This window comes from Crotalus tigris, unplaced genomic scaffold, assembly GCF_016545835.1.
Source record: "Crotalus tigris isolate CLP2741 ecotype Arizona unplaced genomic scaffold, ASM1654583v1 scf7180000023635.1308423, whole genome shotgun sequence".
In the NCBI taxonomy this organism is placed as follows: Eukaryota; Metazoa; Chordata; class Lepidosauria; order Squamata; family Viperidae; genus Crotalus; species Crotalus tigris.
Genome location: NW_024100092.1, coordinates 231695 through 257211, shown reverse-complemented (window position 1 = coordinate 257211; position 25517 = coordinate 231695). Strand labels below are relative to the sequence as shown.

The 25517-nt window shown below is 37.9% G+C and overlaps 1 protein-coding gene across 1 annotated transcript in view; it reads right to left on the bottom strand.

The window, feature by feature from the left end:
• Positions 1 to 25517, bottom strand: part of KHDRBS2 (KH RNA binding domain containing, signal transduction associated 2) — a gene marked incomplete at its 5' end in the record, with an annotated part of 306097 nt that overhangs the window by 92887 nt on the left and 187693 nt on the right. Inside the window, one exon of the mRNA XM_039320274.1 lies at positions 22997 to 23192. Coding sequence (XP_039176208.1) covers positions 22997 to 23192 — 196 coding nt within the window. The remainder of the gene's footprint in view (positions 1 to 22996; positions 23193 to 25517) is intronic.

Genomic DNA, 25517 nt, shown 5'->3' with positions numbered 1-25517 from the left:
ATATGAATTAGTTAAAACATTAATTTCAACTAACAATTTCATTAATTTTAGCTTCATTAATATATGACTTATTTTATATGCAGAATTCTACTGGTTTCTGAGATATATATCTATATATCTAAATACTGACATTGATATAGAATAGGTATCAGTATACTGACCATTTCCTGGTGTCCTTCTTAGTAATGTCTGTAACTTTCTGCATACTTTGATATTTGGTAAAATATGATTCCATACTGTAGCTTTTACACTTGTAAGAGGGGGAAAAGGACTAATATAAAACAGCTATTTTGTTTCATTACTGGCAAACATCTTAGTACATATTTCCCAAGGCACTACTATATCACACTGCACATTACACTGGTTGACAGCTAGGGGGATTGTGTTTTATTAAAATGTTAAAATACTAGCAATTTCTCTTTTATCCATGAAATATATTGTATATATGTCTTTGAAGAAAATATCCATAAAGGAGCAAAAAACCCTGCAAACATGAATGTGCAAATCTAGAACTTGTCTTCTTTCTCTTGTCAAGCCATTGCTCAAGGAATCTAAAGAACTTGTCAAGCCATTGCTCAAGGAATCTAAAGAACACGGGGTGAGATATGATGAAACCCCTTGCCATAAAAATGAGGAGACATTGTGAGATTAAATATTGCACCTTATGCTTATAGTTGTGATGCACAACTCTTTGAGTTGAATAACCAGTATGCTGAAATCCTAGGAGATGAGCATCTCACCATCACCATTACCCATCCATGTTTTTTGTGTTGGAGTGCAAAAATAATAATAAGATCTGCAAGAAATGCCATTTGCCTGTAAGCAAGAACTGCTGGGACCATAAAATAGAGAAAGTCAGAGAAAATGAAGAAGCTTAGGTGCTCTGGGACTTTAGAATTCAAACAGACAAGCACCTGCCATGTAACACCTCAGACTTAATAACTGTCAATAAGAAAGACAAAAATGTCTGAATAGTGGATGTGGCAGTACCTGGAGACAGCAGAATAAAGAGAAAGAACTGGAGAACATATTAAAATACAAAGTCTTGAAAACTGAAGTAGAACGACAGTGGCAAGAGAAAGCAAAGGTAGTATCATTAATAATAGGTGCCTTGGGTGCAATCCCCAAATAACTGGCACACCACTTGAACACCATCAACATTGACAAATTCACCATCAGTCGATTGCAAAAGGCAGCTTTACTCAGAACATCTTACATCCTGCAGACAATACCTCTAACACCATCAAACATCCATATCTGCCTACCACAGACTCTTAGGAAGACCTCGATAGGTGAATAAAATTGCCAAATCCAGTCTAAACATCTAGCTGACTGAGATGAAGCAATAATAATCATATATTAATCTACTATCATTGAATTAGGGTTCTTTTATTCAAAATGATGGTCAAATTCCTACGTATCTAGAAAGAATGGTGGGGGGGGGAGGATTAATTATTTGATCTTTTGGACAAGATATAAATTCCAACCTAAGAATTTTTAAGTTGCCCAATTGAGAAATCAGTATTATATTATTTTGAAAAATAAATTGGTCATTCATTTATCTATCCTTTTCTTTTCCTTTTTTTCAGATTTCGTTTTTCATTTTTTTAAAGCACCCAGTTATCACTCATAAGGAGGTCTTATGACAAGTCTTATGACAAGATGGGAAGTTCTTCTCATCTCGCTATCCAAAGCTACTCTTAAATAAAATAAATAGGGCAAATCTGTAGCAATTCTACAGAGGTATTTTGACATTCGTTATATGAACTGTCTATCATGACTCCCCCAGATACCTCTCCAGATGTCAGCTCAGAGGAGGATGAACCAGTTCCAGGCACGTCTGGAGGGAACTTGGTCAATGGCTCCAAGCAGCTGTCTGAGAGTGATTTGGCTAAAGCACAACTGTAGCAGGACAGCCCTGAGGCTTCAGATGGGGAAAGCACACAGCTGCAGCTGATCAGTGATGAGGAAGAGGGACTGCCTTCTGCACCTGATGCAAGAACAGATATGACAGAGAAAAGGCAGGAGCAGAGAAGGTCAGCCAGATTACTTGTGAGGAGAAACCCTCACCCTTCTTGAGGGGCTGCACTAGAAGCTGGCTATTCAGCACAGCAGACAGACAGAGGTGATGCTGTGAATAATGTGTTTGTTTTCTTGCTGTGTGTTCTAGCCTTGAACTTTGAATCCTGTCTCTTCAGCTGTTGCCTTTGCTTGCCTTGCTTTTGACTGTGGATTTGCCTTTGCTTTGGAACTTGCCTTTGCCTTGGGAATCTAGTGGACTGGATTTGCCTTTGCCTTGAGGACTAGTGTTGGCTTCATTTGAGTTCCTGTGGAACTCATTGGGATTGAACTGGTGCTGGCACAGGGAATTGCTGGAGAATACCAATTTAGGCTCAGAAGCCTTAATAAAAACTCCTTACATCCATGGTGTGTGTGTGTGAGAGAGAGAGAGAGTGGGACAGAACACTGACAAAGAAGGACTACCAAGGAAATGAGGAAACTTGAAACCAGGCCCTGTGTGGAACAGTTAATGGATTTGAGTATGTTTAACACAGAGAAAAAGTGACTGGGGTGGATATGATAGCAGTTTTCAAATATCTAAAGGGCTGTCACTCAGAAGAAAGAGTAGACTTATTCTCTGTTCCCCAGAGAGCAGCAGCAGAACCAGTCAAAGAAGGAGGAGGAACGTCCTGGCAGTAGAAGCTGTTAGCCATTGGAATGGCTTGCCATGTGCCATAATGACTTCTACACGTGAGTTCTTCAAATAGAATCTAGATGGTGTTCAGTGATGATCTGGTATAGAATCGAGTGCTGGAAAAATGGCCTTCTAGCTCTGATTCTATAAAACTGTGTGTCAAACTGCCGGCCCATGGGCCGGATGCATAATGCAGAAGACGCATCCACCCCATTGCCGGCAATGACAAAACTGTCCCAATATGTTGCGTGACATCACATGACATCGTGAGTTTGACATGTCTGCTATAAAACATAAGCTTGGTCTCATATCAGATTTCTTGTCTGTTACATATTTTTGTCCAACTGTCTTCTGATTTACTAATTTTAACACACTTTAAAATCCAGGTGGGGATAATTAACTTTGAACAATTATATACAACAATTTGAAATTCTAGTGATACTGTATCATACCAATCTGTGAGGCTGGTCCTTCTTTTTCCTTCAGTGCCTGATGTGGAAATGAGCTTTTCAAAAGGCCAAAAGGGAAGGGGTGATAGAGATTTTCTTTATCTTTTTTATAACAGCAACAATGCATATACAGTTCACAAAGATCTGAGCTGAAGTGTAAAAGAATAGATGCTGTCATCAGTAACATATTGAATGAATATACTAACCACTGTATTGCAATCAATCAATGGCCATATGCGCACATTACTGAGGCAACATAGGAAGATTAGCACATGATTTGGATGTAATTTGGGGTCTTGCATTTTTTTTTTTGTGGCAAAACACAGCTATGAAGATGTTAATAATGTTTGGCTTCCAATAACACTAGACTTGAAAATATCTCTTCCTCTATAATTTTTCATTGGAGCTGGATTTCAGGCATCATCTACAACTGTTAAAGAGACAGTATGGTGTAGAGGTTAAGGCACTGGGTTAGAAATCAGGAAGCCATGTGTTCTAGTCCTACCTTGGACATAAAGTCAACTGGGTGACTTGACCACTCTCTTCCTCTTAGCCCTAGGAAGGAGGCAATGCAAACCACTTCTAAAAGAACCTTGTCAAGAAAAGCTTTAGGGACTAGTCTTATAGTCACCATGAGTCAAAAACTGACTCAAAAGCACACACTGCAGCCATTAACTACATAATGTAAGTTATAATGAATAAGGCTTCTTGAACCTGTAACTCCATACTGAGGGAATTCTGGGAGCTGAAGTCTGCACATCTTAGAGTTGCCAAGATTAAGAAACAGTGCTGTATGTGTTTTACTGCCAGGGCTCAAGCATTTGTAATATCCCTTAGAGTTTTTTAAAAATTTTATTTTAACTCTGTAAATATAAAGATACAATGTTAGTACCTATTGCCCTTAAAAGCTTGTATACCCTTCTTATTTGTCTTTCATCATGTTATCATCACCCAAAGGCAATCATTAGATGATTTGCTGATTTAGGGTTAGAGTTTATAAGGTAAACAACACTAAGGCACAATGGACTTTTTTTTTCAGTTGTATAACAATAGAAAAATGTCTATCAGTTGTATACCAAAGCTACATATATCAAGAAAATGGACTGGGAAGAGTTTCCCCTGTAGAAAAAACACAATCCTTAGCTTCAATGACATTCAGAACTGCTCTTTTATTACTTTGCTGTTCTGTTCCAATGCTATTTCTTTGACTTTCACCCATTTGTTGTGCAGGAAGCTTAGGCAGGTATCAAAAGATATGAAAAGCGTCCCCCTATCAGAACAAGGTCACAAAACAACTTGAGTGTGTGAACAAAATTGCTATTATTTGCAGTGGCTCCAGTGATATACATTCTGAAAAACAAATTGTGGCTTGGCTCCCATCACTTCTTTCTCACCCAACATTGGAGACATGGCAGGTTTGTTTGGTTGCTAGCTTGTTTTGGTTTTCCATATGAAGCACAAGAGCTACACTACACATAGTCTGATAGTCTGAAAAAGATATGTTCTGCTTGCTCAGGAAGGATTTTGTAAAAGCTTTCATGTTAATTTGGTCGCTCCTACTTCAAAATAATTTTCATACTAGATACTAGCTTGGGTTCCTCAGAAAAACTCTATAGAAGTTTCGGGGAATCAAACTATATATATATGTATATGTATATGTATATGTATATGTATATATGTATATCTATATGTTTGCAAGCTGCTCATATAAAGGGATCCTACTTGTAAGACTGGAAGACCAAATCGTACACCAGGGAGGCTACTAATCCATGAACATCTAAATGGTGTTGACTGTTGGGTACCTGAATCTTCCTCATGGCAAATGGTTAAGAGAAGCTGGGACTGGTAACAGTACCTAGAGGGCTACATTTCCCCCACCCCCTAAGGAACTGGGAGTAATTTGATCAGGATCCTTTTTAGAATAATCTATAATACACAATGCAGGGAAGCAACAGCCCTCCTTCCTGCAGTCTTCAGCCTATGATAACTCCGTAAAAGTATCATATGAACACCATGAATCATAGTCAAAGATGGGTCTTCTTTAAGTAGATTTGACTAATCCCTTTAAACCTTTTGACCATCACCATATTTGATCACAGGACAATGCTAAATATGAAAAACATTTGTCCAGAAGAGCTTTATTTAATTTAATAGCCAAATTGTCATCTGTCTTCTAGGAAGACTAACACTGCAATTGCAGATATAGACATATATCAGATAGCACTGTTATAAAACTGGGATTCTTTACTCACTCCAAATACATAACCCCAAATTTTCTGATGCTATGGCTTACTAGAAAGCTCTCATTGAGAACAGAATTGCTACTTAGGTGTCTTTACGGGAGTTTTTCATCAGCTGCATCTTTAGCAATACAAGGAAGAATCAGCCCTGTTAAATATACTACCATCGTTTTGTCAAAAAGGTTCAGATGCTCAACTGGGAGTAAAAACACTCCAAAAGGTTTGCTCAATTGTAACCATTACCCTTTTACCTCTAATATTGCAGCTGTATTCTCAAGGAATGCCTCTTGTTGATTTCACTGAATCTCTTACCTATCAGTTTCATGAACTCTTTGGTCTTCTAGTATTAAATCCTCAGTTTTGCTGATGGAGTAGTTATTTATAGGGATGATTTCACTAGGGAAGCCTCTTCACCTTTTCCCATATTTACCTACACTGTATAGAAGCTATTTTGCTGGATTGTTGTGCAGAGATTTTAACTGTTTAAATTACTTCTGAAACTGACATAAGTTTGGTTCAGTAGAAGGTAAGAATGAAAAAAAGAGGAATACATTTATTTTTTTATAATCATTTTCTTTTAATAGATCAATATTTAAGAAACAGAACAAAACCAACTCTATAATTTAGACTCTAACAGTCTACACCATCCAGTCTTTAAGAATTTGAAAGAATTTTCTTTTTCCCCTCCCTCAAAATACTCTCTTCCTGGTTGCCTTGGAGCTTGACAGTTACTTAATGATAATCTAACATTGTTTATAGATTAATTTTCAAATTCATTTTCTCAATTATTGCTTTGTGAAATAAGCTTGAGAAATAATTGTTGCCATAATTAATCAAGGCTTTGAAAATTGCCCAGTGTGATTCTACAATTAAAAAATGGCAAGATAGGAATGCTTTGGATAAAATTTCAAGAGAATAATTTGCATTATAACACTACCCACTTACACTCTCTCACACACAAACACAGACGGACACACAAAGAGGCATACAAATATTGATTTGGATACAAACACCTTTGAATTCAGTGGGATTCCTTTTCAATTTAGTGTGGAGAGCAGAAAATATACTTTTAACTGAAGTGGTCAGGTGGGTGGGGAAAGGAGGAATAAATCACCCACCAAGCTGGTACTATCAGCCAAATCAACCCTGGTAATTAATGGGATGATAAATGTCATCACTACGCAGTCATGCAAGCGCTTCCAAGACAATACTACTAGTTGGAGAATATTCAGAAATGTTCCTGAATAAGCTGTACTTAGTTAAAACAGAAACAATCCTATGTATAACGTGGCCCCAGCTGTCAAATTGAAACTGAGGGCAGATTTTGCCAGCCAAAATTTCCTCTAACTCCTACAGATTTTTTTCTCATCAATTCTGCTACTAAATCTTTCAATTAGCAGAGGGCTCCAAAAGTCTCCTGAACAGGGCAGGCAACTATGGCTGGCTCAGGAATTCTGGGAGTTGAACTCTATTGGTTGTAAAGTTGCCATAATTACCCAGCCCTCTCTTGAAGATCAAAAATATCCCAAGACACTTCTAGTTATGAACAGACAACAAACTTGAATTCAGAACCAAAATGAAGCCTCAATCTATTTTACTATTTGTAGTAGACATAACTTTATAGATCTCTCAATCTACTAACACAGTTAACAAAACTAACTGTACCCAACAATAACTTTTGCACTCAAAAGCCTAGACTGTCAATGTGCAAGGCATGCTAAATTTCTCCCTTACCTATCCCAAAAAAGTAAATGCATTTTCAACTACTAGTACAGAAACCTCCCTTCCACCATCCTCCTTAACAAGTCAGAGGCCCCTTAAAATCCTTCTGCTAGCTTGCATTTTCTTGGATCTCTTTCTTGCTAGTGCCAGCTCAAATCCAGCCTACTCATAGGCTCTTCCTCTCTACAGTCCTGATCAGCTTGCCTAGCCATCATATATTAAATAATTCTCACTGCCTTGACACATTGAATAATTCCCTTTATGGGTGAAACTTGCTGACTTATACATCTTCCTTGAACCCAAATGGCAACCAGACATATATACATACATACAGTGGTGGGATTCAACCAGTTCGCACTGGTTCGATAGAATTGGTAGCTAAGTTTTGCTGAATTCAGAGAACCGGCTGAATGAACACTGCTTCCGGAAGTCCGTTCTAGGCGTGGGAGGCCTGGAGGAGGCCTTCCAGGCCTAGAATGGCCCACCGGAAGTGCATGGATGCCACTTCTGGAAGTTCATTCTAGGCCTCGGAGGTCTAGGCCTGCATCCAATAAGAGAACCGGTTGTTCAGGTATTTGAATCCGACCACTGCATACATACACATATATATCACACACACTAACTTCAGTGTAGACTCCCAAGAACTCCCTGGATTAGTCCCTGTAATATTTGGAAATGGTTTGTCATTGCCTCCTAGGGATGAGAGAAAGTAACTGGCTGGATTAAAGGTACAAGTTTCCTCGTTTCTAGTTTGTCAGTTTAAGCACTAGACACCACTGGCTCTCATCATTACTTCTTTCTCTTGAGTAATCTTCTCGTCACTCTGGACACTTAAAGTGTTCTTTAAGCAGTTTTGAAATTTTGAAAATGTTAACAGCCACAGTTTCACATTTTAAAAAGGGCTGGGCTAATGTTAAACCTTTTTTATTATTCTAAAGGGAGCACATTCTACTATCAAAAGACACTAAGACACAAAATTACTCTGAGCACTTGAGTCTACATTCTCATGACATTTTAATCTTGCTATGTCTAACCGTGTTTGGCAATATTATTATATCCTCTTTTTAATGAGAACTGAAAGGGATTTTTACAGTTTAAAATTAGGCAGCCTACAAGGACAGAATACTAACAAATAAAGCAAATGAAACATGAATATGTAATAGCTTTTTAATGGGGAGTTAACACTTAACAGAACTTAAGATGATGTGTGACAGTGAATATAATACACGTATACAAAGCTCATGAGCAAAGAAATTGAGTAAGTTTAAATGAATAAGTTCATAAAGAGAATATGTTGTTTAGAGCATAACCACATTATTAAAATATTGAAAAGTTTAGTTAAATGTTAGTGAAGTATAAAAAATATACACATTAAAATCTGAAATAACTGATTACAGCCCTCTCTAAGTGGTTTACAGAATCAGCATGTTTTCCCCAACAACCTGGGTCCTCATTTTACTGACCTCAGAAGGAAGGAAGATTGAGTCAACCCTGAATCACATCAGGATCGAACTACTAGTAGTCGGCAGAGTTAGCCTGCAATACTGCATTCTAACCACTGTGCCATGAGGTTCATGAACCAATATACAATAGTGTTTAAACAAATTTTCAGTTCTTATACAGACTAAAACCTGCAACTAACTTCTAGAATTAAATGAAATGAAGAAAGACATTCACTCAAAATTTCCTATTGAACACTGACCAAGCCATTTATGATTTCTATAATGACAGGAAAACAGGTTTTGATCTGCTGCGTAGCTATATATTTCTAAGACCACTTGTACCTCTCCATTGCCATTTCATGATATTAGCTAAATATACTACCAACTGTATTGTATAAATGATCTGTCTCCCTCCCTCCCTCTCCAAACTATCCAATTTATGAAGTTGTTTCATGTCATCTCATTGTTTCTTGTGGGATGTGGGCAGAACTACAACCCTAAACAGACCAGAACAATAATTGGATAAATGACAAAGAATCATGCATTGGTATGCACTGGAATATATTCAAGAAATACAATTTGCTAGGAAGAAAGAACTTGTGGGAATCAGAAAATAGATAAAGTAAGAGAAAATGAAAAAACTAAATTGATCAGGGACTTTAGAATTCAAACAGACAAGTACCTGCCACATAATGCCACAAACTTAACACCTATCGATAAGAAAGACAAAAAAATCAGGATAATGGAGGTTGCAGCACCTGGGGACAGCAAAATAGAAGAGAAAGAACTGGAGAAAATCACAAAATATAAAAAATTGCAAATAGAACTAGAATGACTGTGACAAAAGAAAACATTATGGCACCAATAGTAATAGGCTCCTTGGGTGCAATCACAAAACATTAAAGCACCACTTGAACACCATCAGCATAGACAACATCTCCATCAGTCGATTGCAAAAGGCAGCTTTACTCGGAACAGCTTATATCCTGCGACAATACCTCTGACACCATTAAACATCTGGCTATCTTGGGTCCTTGGGAAGGACTCGATAGGTAGATAAAAATGCCACATTGAATCTAAATATTTGGCTGACTGTGCAATCAACCCTAATAATGGCAGAAGTAAGCTAAGGGTTGAGCATGAACATCTAGGGTAGATAGTAATAATTTATTAAATCTTTATGCTGCCTAATTCTCAGGGTACAATGTCACAAAGCTACTTTCTGAACAATTGGTATTTTGTGACTGGCCTCTTTCTCTGTGAGAGATACTTTGTGATGAATCTACTTCTCTCATAGCAGCCATTTTCCTTAAGCATCCGTATATGTTCTTAAATATACCTATCGATCTGAGATAGAATACCATCTAAGAGTGATGGCGTAAATTCCTTTGTTAGTAAGAGAAGACTATTTACTTGCACTGATATCTTTGCAAATATTTGTGTGGTTATTAGAATACAGAACATCCTCAGAATTGGAAGGGACCTTGGAGGTCTTCTAGTCCAACCCCCTGTTCAAGCAGAACACCTTATACCAGGGGTCCCCAACCTCTCCAGGTTGGGGGCACGGGGGGGGGAAGAAGGGATAGTTTTGTGGGCAGGGCAAATGGAGGGCACACACGAGCATCTGTTGCTCACGCAAGTGGGGCTGAGAGCATCTGCGACACTAGCATGAGTGAGCCCCGAGTGCCTGCAAGGCTTGCCTAAGTGGAGCTGTGCGCATGCACCCACCAACCAGCCATTCACATGGCCCCGTTGTGAATAGGCCATGGCTGATAGTGGGCTGTGGCTCACAAGTTGGGGACCTCTGCCTTAAACCAATTCAGACAGGTGGCTGTCCAGTCTCTTCTGAAAAGCCTCCAGTGTTAGAATACCCACAACTCCTGAAGGCAAGCTGCCCCACTGGTTGATTGTTCTCACTGTTGGGAAATTTCTCCTTAGTTCTAGGTTTAATTTGATTTGATTTGATTTAATTTATTTAATCCCAAGTGCTTTTGGCAATAACACATTTAAGGATAAACTTTTCTACAGTTGCATTACAGTCATTTTGGATTAATCAATCTAAACTTTACTTAAAATGCATGCATGTGCCTGCCAACAGATAATTTTTCTTCAGTTAAAAAAAACTAGAACACAGAGACACATATTAACATTATGAAAAAGTGTCTTGGTTGTATGTAGGAAGTTTTAGCTCCCCTGGCAACTGGCTCTTAATGAGTCTGATTTATTACTGGCATCTCAGAGTTATAACTTGTGCATGACAGCTATAATTCAAAATTGGTTGATTGTAATATGGCAATGCTCGGGCATTATAACACATAGCTGATTTTCAGATGATTGACACCGAGATTCATTTGGTGTTCCCATTTATTATTTAAAACATACATGCACAAAAAAAGGTAATCTAGAGGGCAATTTGCTCTTACAGCAAAATATGTGCAAGAGCAATCAGTATGAAGAAAAAAGGATGGAATCATGAATCAGAAATATTCACAAATATGTGCTTTATCATTGACCTCATCTCTCTCTCTCACTCTCTCTCAACCCCACCCACTGTTTGATAAAATCTTAATGGGCGCTTGAGAGAACTGCTTCATCAGCAAGCAAGCAACTAGCTCACTTACCAGTTGCTGTGTCCACAGAATGCCGGGTACTGAAATAAACCAAGTCACTGGGGATGAAGAGAATTGATGCTTGTGATGCAGAAATGAGAGAGAGAGAGAGAGAGAGAGAGAGAAAGAGAGAGAGAGAGAGAGAGAGAGAGAGAGAGAGAGAGAGAGAGAGAGAGAACTTTGGGCAGGGGGTGACTTGTAAATGTTGACTGTCAATAATTGTATATTTTTGTCAACACTGTTATTTTCAAACATTATTATTTTCAAAATTCAAAGTGTAGGCAGTAGAATTAACTTGTCCCAAGTACTGTGGGTACCACAGTTTGGTTAGCTCTAACAATAATAGCATAGAATAAACTCTGCCATTTACATTGCCATCTTGTTTGTCTAGGATTTCTGGCAAACAGCAGTCCTGTTTTGTAAACAGAATAGTCATTTTCCATTTAGTTAAACTATGATTGCACCATTCCGCACTGCCCAACAGTCAGTTCCAGAAAAAGGAATTAAGGAGAAGAATTAAGTCTAAAAAAGCAATGAAAATTAGAAAGTAATTTCTCTCTTCTAGCACCCTTTTCTTATTAAATCCTCTATGTGCTTGTCTCTTGGGCAATGACGAGAAAGACTAAAAATCTTTTGAATTACCAGAAAACTTTGCTGGCAAACAAGGCAAAAATCTCAGAATATAGGACTAGGCAGGTTACCATTTACAATATATTAGCTGGTCAATATACTGTATAATAATGAACTCATCAGCAATAACCTGCCAAATGAAATGATGCAATACCCTTGCTTCCTCACATTTTTGATAGGATTTTAGAGATGGATGGATTCAAATCGGTACAGATATAATATGGAAACACAACTAACTAACCATTTGCATTCATCTACAATAGCCATTATGCTAACAAAACTGAAGATACACTAATGCAAGGAGAAAATGACTCAGCTTCTGGTGTTTCTGCTGCTTTGAGGGAGTCTTCTGGTAACAACCGCAGATTCAGTGACTGTTCAAAGTTTTCATGGCATTGAATCAGTGGTATCTCAAATGTTCTGTCTGCTGCCATACCTCATATTAACATGATCACAATTTGAGTGCTTGGCAACTGGTTCATATGATGGTTGCAGAATCTCCCAGTCATGTGATCGCCATTTGCAACCTTCCCAGCCAGCTTCCCACAAGAAATCAGTAGGGAAACTATAAAGGAAGATCACAAGTTGCTCCCACTGCTTTTACTACTGAGGAGACCTGCTATAGAGTATGACATCCCGGGGATCTTATACTCCATAGTGCACACCAATGTGCAGTCTACACATGTCAGCACCCTCCTGCCCTCCATAACAAATACCCTTCCTAGCTATGCTTACATGATACTTCAGCATGCCCCCATCTGCTGTCCTAGCATTCACCTGTCTGCCAGTCTTTTTGTGAACCACCTAAAGCGGGGCCCCCAACCCCTGGGCCGTGGACTGGTATTGAGCCACAGTATGCCAGAAACCGGCCGCACAAATAAGTGAAGCCCCATCTATGGGATGCAAAAAGCATGAGAAACCACACCCCCTCTGGTCCACAGAACCAATCCCTGGTGCCCATAAGGTTGGGGGGCCATCGATCTAAGGAAAGGTTTGTGATTAGGACTTGCAGCTTCTGGTAGGCTTCCCCATTGATTTTGCTTGTTGGAAGTCAGCAGGAAGTTGCAAGTCCCAGTCATGTGATGTCTTTGCTTAATGACCCATAATCTTCACTTAATGATAACAATGCAGACTGCCAGAATTGCAGTCACTAAGCAATGCGGTCATGTGACATCATGCTTTATGAGCGCATCCACTCTCAAAGACCATTGTTAAGCAAGATCTGCCTCTACAACACATTCTTGGGATAGCATTATAGCCGCTTTCAAAGCTTATTTATTTGCACAGTGAACTTGGTATATTACCAAACCTTTCTAAAGCACTATAACATTTCAATATGATTGACAACTATATTCCAAACTGACATACATAATGTGATTTCCCCCCCATTTTAAAAATATGTCCCACAAGAATCTTGTGAGCAAAGTGCGGCTGAGAAAGTGGCTGGCCAAAGGCCCTTTTATAATCTCCTTTATTAAATAGTGATACTCTGACTAAGAGCCCAGACTGCCTGATTGAGCTGTTCTTCAATCACACCTTTAATATCCAGAGTACAGTAATTCTATAAACACGCTGGGTAAAATACAGAAGAGGCTGTTTGGTTTGGTGTTATATCAGAAAAAAAAAACAGAGTGCACATACTGGGGAAGAAAAGTATTCTTCCAAGATTATTCTACTTTTTTTTGCTCTGCCATCTTCCTTTTTAATTTTAAATTAAAACAGCTCTTATTCTTCACTGACAATTTGAGATATGTGAATCTTCTTTGTTTTCTCTGCTTATTTCATCATTCTGATGTATTCTTTCATTACTGAAGCTGTGCACTATTACTATGGAGTGCTTTGTTAATATATTCCTCAAAGGCTTCTCATATTGAATAAAGAAATATATAAAGATATTGTACATCACGGTGATTCAATTAAGCAGGTATCTTAAAGTACATAGGATGCTAGAAGATATGCTTGCAAGTTACTGTTCAGCATTGTGCTATAATAGCATAATTTGTCATTTTCATAAAAAGTCAATATAATCTAATGAGAGAAGAACAAATAGTATCATTAAATATGTACTCTAATAGCAAAACTACTTCTGCACTTTTAAATCAATAGCTGTTCTGCAAGAAGCCAATTAATATGTATATGATGCTATGCTTGAATGGCTAAATTGCAATGCTTTACTCTGTTATGTGTGTGTTTGGTGTGCATGTACTGTATGTTTTAGCTTAGATTTAAAATTTTTGCTTGAAGATCCTGGAGTACCAAGAAAAGCACAAGGTCTATTTGGAAGTAGCATGGCGGGCAGAGTGACAATACATGCATTGTGACATCACAATCTAAATCCCATGACTTATGTTCTCATATCCAATTTCAGGATGCAAGTACAAAAGCCTAGGATTTGGGTTTTGATAATATGACACATGCTTTGTCATTTTTTTCATCACTGCAGCAAGTAAGAAAGTTTCTGCAGATACTTCAGTTCATGGAAGGAAGGAAGGAAGGAAGGAAGGAAGGAAGGAAGGAAGGAAGGAAGGAAGGAAGGAAGGAAGGAAGGAAGGAAGGAATTCCCTACCCTTTTAGCCTTCAGTACAGCCATAAAAAATGGCTCTTCCCTCAGGCACTGGGGTAGAGCAAGACAGAAGCTATGAATCATTTGTTGGAGGTATTTCAGAAGAATGGTGGAGGTCCTAGAGTTTTTGGTTTTATAGGATTTTTTTACTGTTTTGAAGGTTTTCTTGTTGTTATGAGCCACTCAGAGTTGTATTCCAATATGGGTGGCCCTACACATTCTTAAATAAATAACCCCTGATGTGGCAGCAATTAAATTTGAAGAAAATACCAAACTGCCAATTTCTTTACTTAACATGAGCTCTGTGTGGAGAATAATTCTTCTCTAATACTAAATGCTTCAGGAACATTATCCAGTTTTTTAACTTTTTCAGTAATTGTTCAAAGTCTCACTGTAGGGGTCACGTCAAATCTAAGACATTGTGCTTTAGAATAAGGTCAATTTCATTTCATTGTTCTTACACATTAAAAAGCTAAACTACATTTTCAATTGCAAATTGGAGTAGAAAAAAGGAAGAAGCAGCCTTTAGATTTTTATTAGGAGTGAAGATATTCAAAATTATATGAATTTATTTATTTGAGATTAGGGCTCTTGCTTATTTTTTGTCCACCAAAACGTTTTTGCCTGGCAGTGAATTCTGCCATCAAAATAAAATATCTTCAGTTGCAATTCTATTGAAGAGCCATGTTGGTGCAGTGGTTAGGATGGAGTACTGCAGGCTAATTCTGATCACTGCCAGCTGCCAGCAGTTCAGCCGTTCAATTCTCACCTGCTCAAGGTTGACTCAGCCTTCCATCCTTCCGAAGTCGGTAAAATGAGGACCCAGATTGTTGGGGGGCAATAGGCTGACTCTGTAAACTGCTTAGAGAGGAATGTAAAGCGGTATATAAATCTAAGTGCTACTGGTATTGCTATTCTATAAAACATCTGTGCAATATTCATGCGACTGAATTGTTGATTAATAAAAGTTAACAAAATCTGCTTTGGGGAATTAATCTGCCACTCGGCAAAAACTTTTCGTATGTGAAATTTTATCCTTACTGGTGGCCAAAAAGCAACAGGAGCTGAAATTAGTTCTACAACTGTCAAGGATTTTGTTAATGTGTAAAAGAGAAAACATAAAGACCTGGAATATTGAAACTGTGAAATGCTTTTTCATACCTTGATACTCCCCTGTAATAATGACTATGAGTTTTTTTTAAAGTCCACTAATTATGGGTTAACATGAGATATGTGTGCTTTAGTACACATAATATTGTTTGAATTTTTTTTATAAAATACTGTCATTGGCAACCATATGCTATGTAAAAGGATTTCATTGGAATGTATTACACTCAGTGAGCTGTCACAACTCTTTCTCCAAATTTCCGCTGTGCTGATTTGATCCAATTATTCATTTCTAAAATATAATGATATTACTGAACTGCATTATTAAATCACATTAGATATTACGGCAGGTTGGTTCAAAAAAGACTGTTAATACTTTGCACTTCCACCTCACCATTAGCAAGAAAGCTCATTAATCATTTAGCAAGACATCACCCTACATAGGGCCCTTGTCAGCCAAAACTGAGCACTGCTGTTGGAAAAATCAGATTTTGCCTTATTATCCTGCTGCTCTCTTCAAATTAGCACTGCATATGGTCAGTGCTTACTTCTGAATTAAAAATGCAAGTGAATTTTAAAATGAAATATATATATTTAAGCCATCAAAACTATTTCGAATGCCATTCTAGACACATTAGAAACCTCAGTCTTTTGCTTTGATTTGACAACCCTTTCAACCTATAGTGTTCTGTCTCCCAGCTATTGATAGAATAAATTTTGCATATCTCATATCTGATCTGGACAGTTCAGGTTTACTTCTGTTGGTTTTCACCTTTTCTTCAGCTCCACTTACAATATGGCACCACATAAGTTACTTTCAGAGGATTGTGGTCCTTGGCTATGAAAAAATGTTAATGATTACTGTTAACCACTAAAACATTAGGATAGTACATTTGTTGACTTCGCCAAACACATAGACTTGTGCTTGTGACTTTCATGGAGCAAATTACAGGGTCAGCCAATTGCCACGTGCCCAATCTCAAAATCAGTTGGTCAGCTTCATTGCTCTATTTAATATCAAACTGCTCTTTTTAAAAACTGTATTACCAGTATAGCTCAGATTCCTACTTCGGGTTCTGTCTGATCCATTCTCCTAAGATCCTTCATAGATTAAAAGCTCAGGGATGTCGAAGCAGAAAATGGTATGCAAATGTATCATTTTCTGCTTGGTTTTCTCTAAGCCAGTTCTTTCCTACTTATTGTTTCTTGGACCTTCTCCACTATATGGATTTAGTTTGTTTGTTTGTGTCTGGAAGAGATTGGTAAGAAGAACCAGAGAGTATGAGGTATATGAGCCATTTCACGTTTTTGCCAAATGAAAGGGAATTGCACCAGAGCTGAAATGGAAAATCCATGTAAGCTTTCAATGTTCTTTCTTGAGTTTTTTTTTCTTCTGTTCTTCTTCATTAGAGCTTTAAAGCTTCTCGAGGAATCAAATTTAGCACTTAGATGGCAGAAAAAGAAAAGAAAAAAGGCCCCCAGGACTAGATGAAATACTCTGTCTGCTTCTCTTTTTCTTTTAAATGGATGACATGCTTTCTTTAGGAACTTCCTACACATATATCTTCTCATGCCCAATGGGATTGGCTTGTCTCTCTTGCTACAGCAGAAAAGGCTTACTTCAGATCCTGTCTGCCAAAGAATTTAAGGTTATGGGATCTAGGAGAAGAGCCTTTTCTGCTGTGGCTTCTGGCTTTTGGAATATTCATCTGCTGGAGGTGACGTTCCCCCCACCTCCGGCCTCCCAGAAAAGTCTTAAAACCTGACTCTGCCAGCTGCCCTGGGACCCAATAATGGCTCTCTATGTTGGGGGTGCCTGATGGGGTAGAGAGAAGATCCCCACCTCACATCACACATCCTCTTGTTTCTAGTTTATTATTTAATCTTTTTAATTTTATTGTTTTATATTATCTTTTTTATTTTTCTATCATTCTGCAACATCCTAGAGTCACCACCCCAATGAGATGGGCTGCAAATAAATGTAGGCTTGTTGCCTACAACACAGCATTTCATAGTCAGATGAACCCAATAAACTGCTCCCATTTTAGGACTGCATTACTGTTTAAGTAAACTTCAGGTCAAGCTATTGTCTCCCATGATTCACTTGAGCTCAAACCAAATTTGGGAGGGAGGGATTTGTGATTCTACCTTGTAGAATATTTAAAGCTGTTCTCATTTCATTCTAAATGAGATATGCAAAGTGTATTCTATCAATAGCTGGGAGGGTGAACTCTATAGGTTGAAAGGGTTGTCAAATCAAGGCAAAGGACAGAGGTTTTTAACATGTCTAGCATGGCTGGTGCATCAACTTAAGTTGAACCAGAATTTATAAAAAATATTATTGCAAAATGAGGCATACAGTATGAATTCTTAGGAGCCAAAGAAAGCCAACTAGCACCCTGACACTCCTTTCTTAGATTATTATATATAGATATGAATATTTATTAAACTGCATCATACTAGTATCGCATATAGCAACTTTGCATTTTAGTCTGTGTCAGCTTTTCCTTTAAAATCTATCCAGCAGTGAAGAGCAAAAATTTTTACAGAAGAAATATATTATCAAGATTTTCAGTTGAAAGAGATATTCTATTTTACATAGAAATAATCTCTTGTGAGTCAAATCATGAACCTGACCTAGGAAAATATTCAGAAAAATAATGTGTACTTTACGGTGCATTACATGCTAAAAAGTTTCAGATGAGGAAACTAGGTTTATTGTAGAAATGTGCTAGAACTAATTTTCTTCTCCAGACTGTTGAGTTGTCCAAATGAACAAAGGAAAGGTCACTGAGCTCAAGTGAAGATTCCCACTGAGTTACATCTAGCTGGGGCTGCAGTCTTACAGCTACAAATCTGTGTCCATCTTACTAAACTCCGGCTGGGTTTATATAACATTAGAAGGCATCCTATGCTTTGTTCAGTGCAATATGTGAACCCAGCCGTTATTTGTAAACTATGGCTTATAGCTTAATAGCTAAAGTAAAAAACAACAACAACACCAAATTTTTATTTCTGAATGAGTGATGTTTTGAAAGATTGCTTAGTGATTGGCATTTAGTTTCAGCTGTTACTACCTTAACTACTGCAGTAGCTCACTTAACAACTGTGGCAAGAAAGGTCATAAAATGGGGCAAAGCTCACTTAACAACTGTCTTGCTTAGAGTAAGAAATTTTGGGCTCAATTATGGTTGTAAGTCAAGGACTCCCTGTATTGGCCTTTAAGCTGTGAGCTTGTGCATAGAATCTAGCATTAGGTATTATGGAAATTGGCTACCCTTGGGGTATTGCTGTTGTCATTATTAAGAAGCTCCTGGAAACTTATAAAAAAATTGGATATATTATCTTGCTTAGTATGTATGTTTTTATGTTATGTTTTAAATTTGTTTGCTTGCGCTAATAAGCTTATGACTTTTTATTCACTGAAGTGCTCATTGTCTCTGGATCCCAAAAAAATAAATGGCGTGGGCACCTGATCACTGCCTCGATATTTGACACAAAACAAGAGCAGAACACAAATCTTCTCATTCCAACTACAGTCTGATGCATTTGTATTCATATTAGCCTACTAAAATCTTCTTATAAAATCTTCATAAGATACAATCAAGCTATTGTTTATTGTCATTACCTGGAAACGATATCATCGGAATGTTCAAGAACCTGTAGATATTATTAAAATGTAATTTATCTGTTTATCTACATGTTTTATGTGTAAAAATAATCCATCACTTAAAATCAAGGGGCTATTTTATTGTCTGAGTTGCTCCAATGATCAATACATGCCATATGTTTTTCACCATTTTGTTCATTTTCTATACTTGCAATAAATAATAAATGCAATACCACAAAAGTTATGAGTAAAAACATAAATTTAAAGAATGGAGATAGTTGGTAGTATTTTTGACATGTAAAATGGATTGGAATGTAACTATGCTTTTGTTTTTCACTATGGCATCTTTAAATATGCTTATTTTGCTATATCTGATCATCATTACTTTCTCTTGTAAATCCATGCAAAATATTCTATTTTAGAATAATCATTTGCCTAATTCTTTACTTGGACATGTATGTATTTTTCAGAGGTGCTTTCTATTTTTAACTACTACTACTACTACTACTACTACTACTACTACTACTACTACTGCTACTTATATTCTTTTTCTACTCAGGTATGTTTAGTCAGATGTGGTGGTGGTGGTGATTAGCTATATATGAATGGGATTTTAAGGAACTGTATCACCCATTATTTAACCTGGAATTACCAATGAAGGAGAATATTTGTAGCTCAGGGGTCTTTGGTGCTCTCTGAGCTTTCTTGCTTTCTTGCAGATGTTTCATTACCCTAACATCTGTAGGTAACATCATCAGTGCTAGTCTGATGATGTTACCTAGTTAGGGTAATGAAACCTTTGCAAAAAAACATGCAAGCTCAGAAAGCACCAAGGGCCCCTCAACCTGGAATTAGCACACAAGCATGGGTGGATTATGGCCTTGGCACTCTTTCTGATCGTGAGGACAGTGTGCAAAATAAAAAGGCTGACGTTGGCTTTCTTCCTTTCCTTCCAAAACAGGGATTTCATTGGAGCTATTACATTTTTTTAGGAAACACGTAGTTAGGGAAAAGAGATACAAGAGAGGCTATTCTTACTGTAAATCCTGCTCACCTGTTTAAAAGCATTAGAAAGCATTGGGAAATGCTTTAATACAGGTAGTCTTTGACTTACAACCATTCATTCAGTGACCGTTCAAAGTTACAACAGCACTGAAAAAGGTGATTGATGATTGTTTTTCACACTCACAACCATTGCAGCTTCCCCATGGTTACGTGATCAAAATTTGGATGCTCGGAAACTGGCAAGGATTTATGATGGTTCCAGTTTCCCGGGGTCATGTGATGGAGGAAGATGGGTGGTGAAGAAATATTCAATATAACCATAAACAAACAAACAAACAAATAAATAAAATAAGCAAGCAAGCAAGCAAACAACCTTCTGCGACCTTCTGGCAAGCAAAGTCAATGGGGAAGCCAGATTTGTTTAACAGTTATGCTAGTAACTTAACAACTGAAGTGATTCACTTAACAACTGTGGAAAGAAATGGGGCAAAAACTCACTGAACATCTGTCTTGCTTAGCAATGGAAATTTTGGGCTCAGCTGTAGTCAGAAATTCAGGACTACCTGTAAATGTGTAAGATAAATGAGTGGGGTCCTCATTTTCAATTACTGTCAGTTCTTCATTCATACAGTTTGCTTCTTACCTAGAATTCAAAAGTTACAGGGGTAGTCAACCTTGGCTCTTTTATGACTTGTGGACTTTTATGACTTGTGGACTAGCTGTGCTGGCTCAGGAATTCTGGGAGTTGAAGTCCACAAGTCATAAAAGAGCCAAGGTTGACTACCCCTGGTTTAGATTGTCTCCAAATGGTATTAGAAAAACCACTAGAACTGAATTAGTTTTTTTTTTTAAAAAAAATCTATTTAGCACTGTAAATATCTGAGGACACCCCTTGCATGAAGGTGGAGAGTCCCTTTGGATCCATTCCTTAAAGGTGTAAATCAGCTGTTGCCACTCAAGAGGTTCAACTCTACTTCTTTGAAGCATTTTCCCTCCTCCTTTCAAGTCTTCTGGGCCTGTCGTTTTTTTGCCATTTGTCCTGACAGAAGGGATTTCTAGACACGGACCAGCACCCCAGCCATGTGTTGCAGCACCTCCTACTGGTAGCTTCAAGAAATGTATTTAGTATCTTTATAGTAATAATTATATACATTATTTTTTATAATAATTATACAAATTATCATTATGATGTTATACTTATTATATAAATTATATAAATTATTATATGAAATTATTTATTAAACAAATGTACATAGCTGCCCAACGCATGCATAGGTGACTCCAAGTGGCCTACAAAGCTTTAAAAATTCACTGTGTAACAAAAAACCATTAAAAAGAAATTCCACTCCCTTCCCCCCCATGGCAGCAACAACACAATCAAATCAGCCACTTGATTGGCTCCATTTCCTTTTAAGGTCCCTAGACCCACTGACAAAACCCACATTTTTAGGGCCTTTTGGAAAAAGCAGTAGGGTCGGGGCCAACTGTACCTCAGGGAAATGATGTTCCATAAATAAGGAGGCTCTTTTTTGTGGTCCCACCAGCTGACCATGCTCCTTATCTAGCTTGAAAAGAATTACACGCATGTGAGCACATCCAGACATCCACAGAGCTTATGTATCTGATCTTTAATTGGACAATATGCTTCTCAGTCTAAGCATTGCGCAAGCATGCCTTGCCTATATTAGCCCCTAACTGATTAATAATAAAATTAATGTTCTGCTTTTTCTCCAGGAATTTCTGTTGCTTTTATGGGGACTTTCTCTCACTTTTAACACCCCCATAGAAATCCTATGGTGTAAATTAGGCTGAGAAAGTAGCTGGCCTGAAGTCACCCAGGGAGCATGCCTGGCTGAGGAATTCTGGGAGTTGAAGTCCACAAGTCATAAAAGGGCCAAGTTTGAAGACCCCTGAACTAAAAGCTGGGCCTGGCTATTCCTAGTTCTAACAATTTCATCTCTACACTATATTAGCTCTCTACAAAAATCACTGGTTTCGAAAGACTTAATTTGTTGTTGTATCGCTTATATCACATTTCATTATAAAACTGGAACATTATCCTTTACAAAAAAAATAAAATAAAAATAAACAAATCCATAATGCATTTGCAATTGGTCTATTCTGGTGTTGCCTGTGTATTTTTAGTTAAAAATAAAATAAAATAACATTTGCTTGTTTTAAAATGAGTATTTTTAAACCTGTGGTTTTGGGGCAACCAAAGTTTAAGAGAACTATTTGGTTCAACATTGACCAATTAAATAGATGAAAAACAACCACTTCCCCATCTCCGAATATTTTGTGAGCACATACCTCTCTCAACTCAGCAGTTCTCTTGTAAACAAACAAACAAACAAAAAATGAAGAAAATTAATGTAATTTAGTGTATCCCAAATAAACTTTATTGGATGTTTCTGGGCCACTCACTAGCTTTTAATTCAACCTCTTCCACAAATTTGGTTTGAGGAAAAAAAATGAAGAAGGTAATGCTATGGATGTTGCCTTGAACTCTCAGAGGAAAAGTATGATATAAAAACTACCACATCAACGTATCATTTTACAATAAAAGCTAAACATTCCTACAACACTTTGCAAAGCTTAGACTTTCAGACTTAATGCAATCAGCAATCCTCAGAATCACTTCCAAAAAGCAGGCAGGCATTATGTTTTCCTACGCATATAATAGCCCTGGCTCGGGATGAACCATTCCGCAAAAGAACATACTTGGGAATGAGATAATAGCCTGAATAACTCCAAAATTGCAAAAGCTAATGCGGCATCCAGCTCATCAAATCCAAACAATTCCCTTGGGATTCGTCTGAATACTCTTTATGGGTACAATTAACATATGAATAACCACTTGCAACAATATGAAATCTGACTTAACAGTTGACATTTCTTTGTGCTGATGGAAAACAGGTACTTACATACTCTTCGTAAGACTCATGGGCTGGCAGGGGGGGTGGCCTGTAACCTGGTACTGCTGGAACTCCTCTGGCTCGAGGGGTGGGGACCCCTCTGGTGGCGGGTGGGACGGGGAGTACTCCGCGGGTCACTGGCGTTCCTCTTGCTACTTGAGCTCCTCGTCCGGGTGGTGGTGGAGGAATGGCACTCCCGCGCCCCCTAAGAATGAACAGAACAATTGGATGACTGTGGTAAGGAACGCTAAAAAGATATGAAAGATTTATAAAGATCCATAAAAGGATTTCTGCGCTGACTGCATCAACTTTAAACTCTTATTAGAGGAAAAAGCCAGTAATTTAGAGAATGCACAGTACCATTTGGGGCAACTAAATTTCATTTTTGATGTGTGCCGTTGTGCCCACAGTAAAAAAAAATGACAATAAAGGTTAGGTTAGGTTAGGTTCGGTTAGGTTGGCTTAGCTTGGTGCTCTCTAAGCCTGGTTGTTTTCTTGCAGATGTTTCATTATCCAAGCTAGGTAACATCATCAGAGCATTCTGATGCCTTGTTGTTACCAGACGATGATGATGATGATGATGACGCACTGATGCTACCTCATTTAGGTAATGAAACACCTGCAAGAAAGCAACCAAGCTCAGAGAGCATCAAGGACTCCTCATTTCAACCCTGAGCTACAAATATTCTCCTTTATTGGTTCGTTACCATTCATCAGTAAACTTTAAAAGGAGGAAGGAAGTAATAAGAAGGAAAGGGTGCTGAGGAGATGCAGCAGACAAACCTAAGAAGAAGGTTTGTCTGCTCATCTGCTTAGATCAATGTGCAGACTATAAGGAGCAAAGAGAGTCAACTTGAACGCCCTAGGATAAAAGATCTGATATGGGGGAAAATAAGGGGGACAAATATTTGTTAGTATTACTGAAATCTGATGGGGTAGAACTCAAGGCAGGAATATAATCCTGAAAGTTTATAAAGAGGTCCAAAAGAAACAGACTCACTGAGCGTAGGGGTGTGTAGGTGTGTGTGTGTGTGTGTGTGTGTGTCTGTGTGTGTGTATGTGTAAGAATGATGACTCCTAGATGGAATTCATAATACAGGTATCCTCAACTTCATTCATTTAGTGACTGTTCAAAGTTACAACAGCACTGAAAAAAATGATCATTTTTCAGATGCTTGGCAACTGACTCATAGTTATGATGGTTGCAGTGTCCTGGGGTCAAATGATCACCTTTTGCGAACTTCTGACAAGCAAAGTCAATGGGGAAGCCACTTAACAACCCTGTTACTAACTGCATCACACTGCATCAGACAACTGCAGTGATTCACTTAATAATTGTGGCAAAAAAAGTTGCAAAATCGCAAAATGGGGCAAAAGTCATTTAACAATTGTCTTGCTTAACAACAGAAATTGAGGACTATCTGTAATAGGATGAAAGCCCTGCAGAAAAGCATCTCAATGAGTATTAAGAGAAAACATGACACTGTTGTGTATGCTACAGATCTCCCTACCAACCAGAAGGTACAGATGAAATCTTTGTAAACCAGATGGCTGAGGTATTCAGGAAACACACCACCATGGCAATGAGGAATTTCAACTACTCTGATATCATCTGGGATTTAAACTCTATGCAAGTAGACATACTTTCCAGAGAATTTCATTATCCAAAAGGTAGAAGAGGAAATGGGCTCAGCTATACTGGACTTAATAGAAAAAAAATGGCTGAGGAAGTGGAAATTGTAGGACCCTTGGGAGTGTGTAACCATGTGATCCTAGAATACACCATACTGAGGCAGGGAAAACTGAAAATGATCAGATTAGAGTTCCAGAGTTGAAAAGAGCTTGAAGGATCCCACGGATGGAAATCCTGAAGAAAAAATAGTTCAGGACAGTTAAGATATTCTGGAAAGTCACTGAGGAGGTGGAAAAAAGATGTGGCTGCTTTAAACAGTGGGTTCATTAAAATTAACGTGATTGTTTAAACCATCATACCTTTCTTTTGGCTTAGGCAGCAGCCTGGAAAGAAGGTCTGCTTTAATAAAGAGCAGAAAGCTGCTGTGTTCACACTCACCTGAGATCCAAAGCACTATTCCAAATCACTTCAACATTTGCAAAGCCTTACTATTATTATCTAAAACATCCTAAGGAATGTTTTGGGACTATTTCATCTCACACAAATGTGCTTGAACTTGGCATTGAGCTTCTGAGGTTGCTCTAGTTCCTCTATCTCAGCTTGGTGAAGACATTCTAGCAAGCTTTCTGCCCAGTAGCTCATGGATCGTGGACAACTCCTAAAAGGTTGGTCTATAGCTAGACTATTAGAAAGATAGATGATCGGTTTCATCCTACGATTTCATTGTTCTTCTCCTGCTATGGCTATGTATATTTTAAATGACCTGGTTATTGCCCCTGTTTGTTGGTTTGAATTATTTAACTGATATGTTGCATTTTTATCCTAGATGTTTTTTTTGTACTTTTATATTTTTAATTGGAAGTTACAGTAGGAGTCTTGGGATCAAAAGGTGGAGTG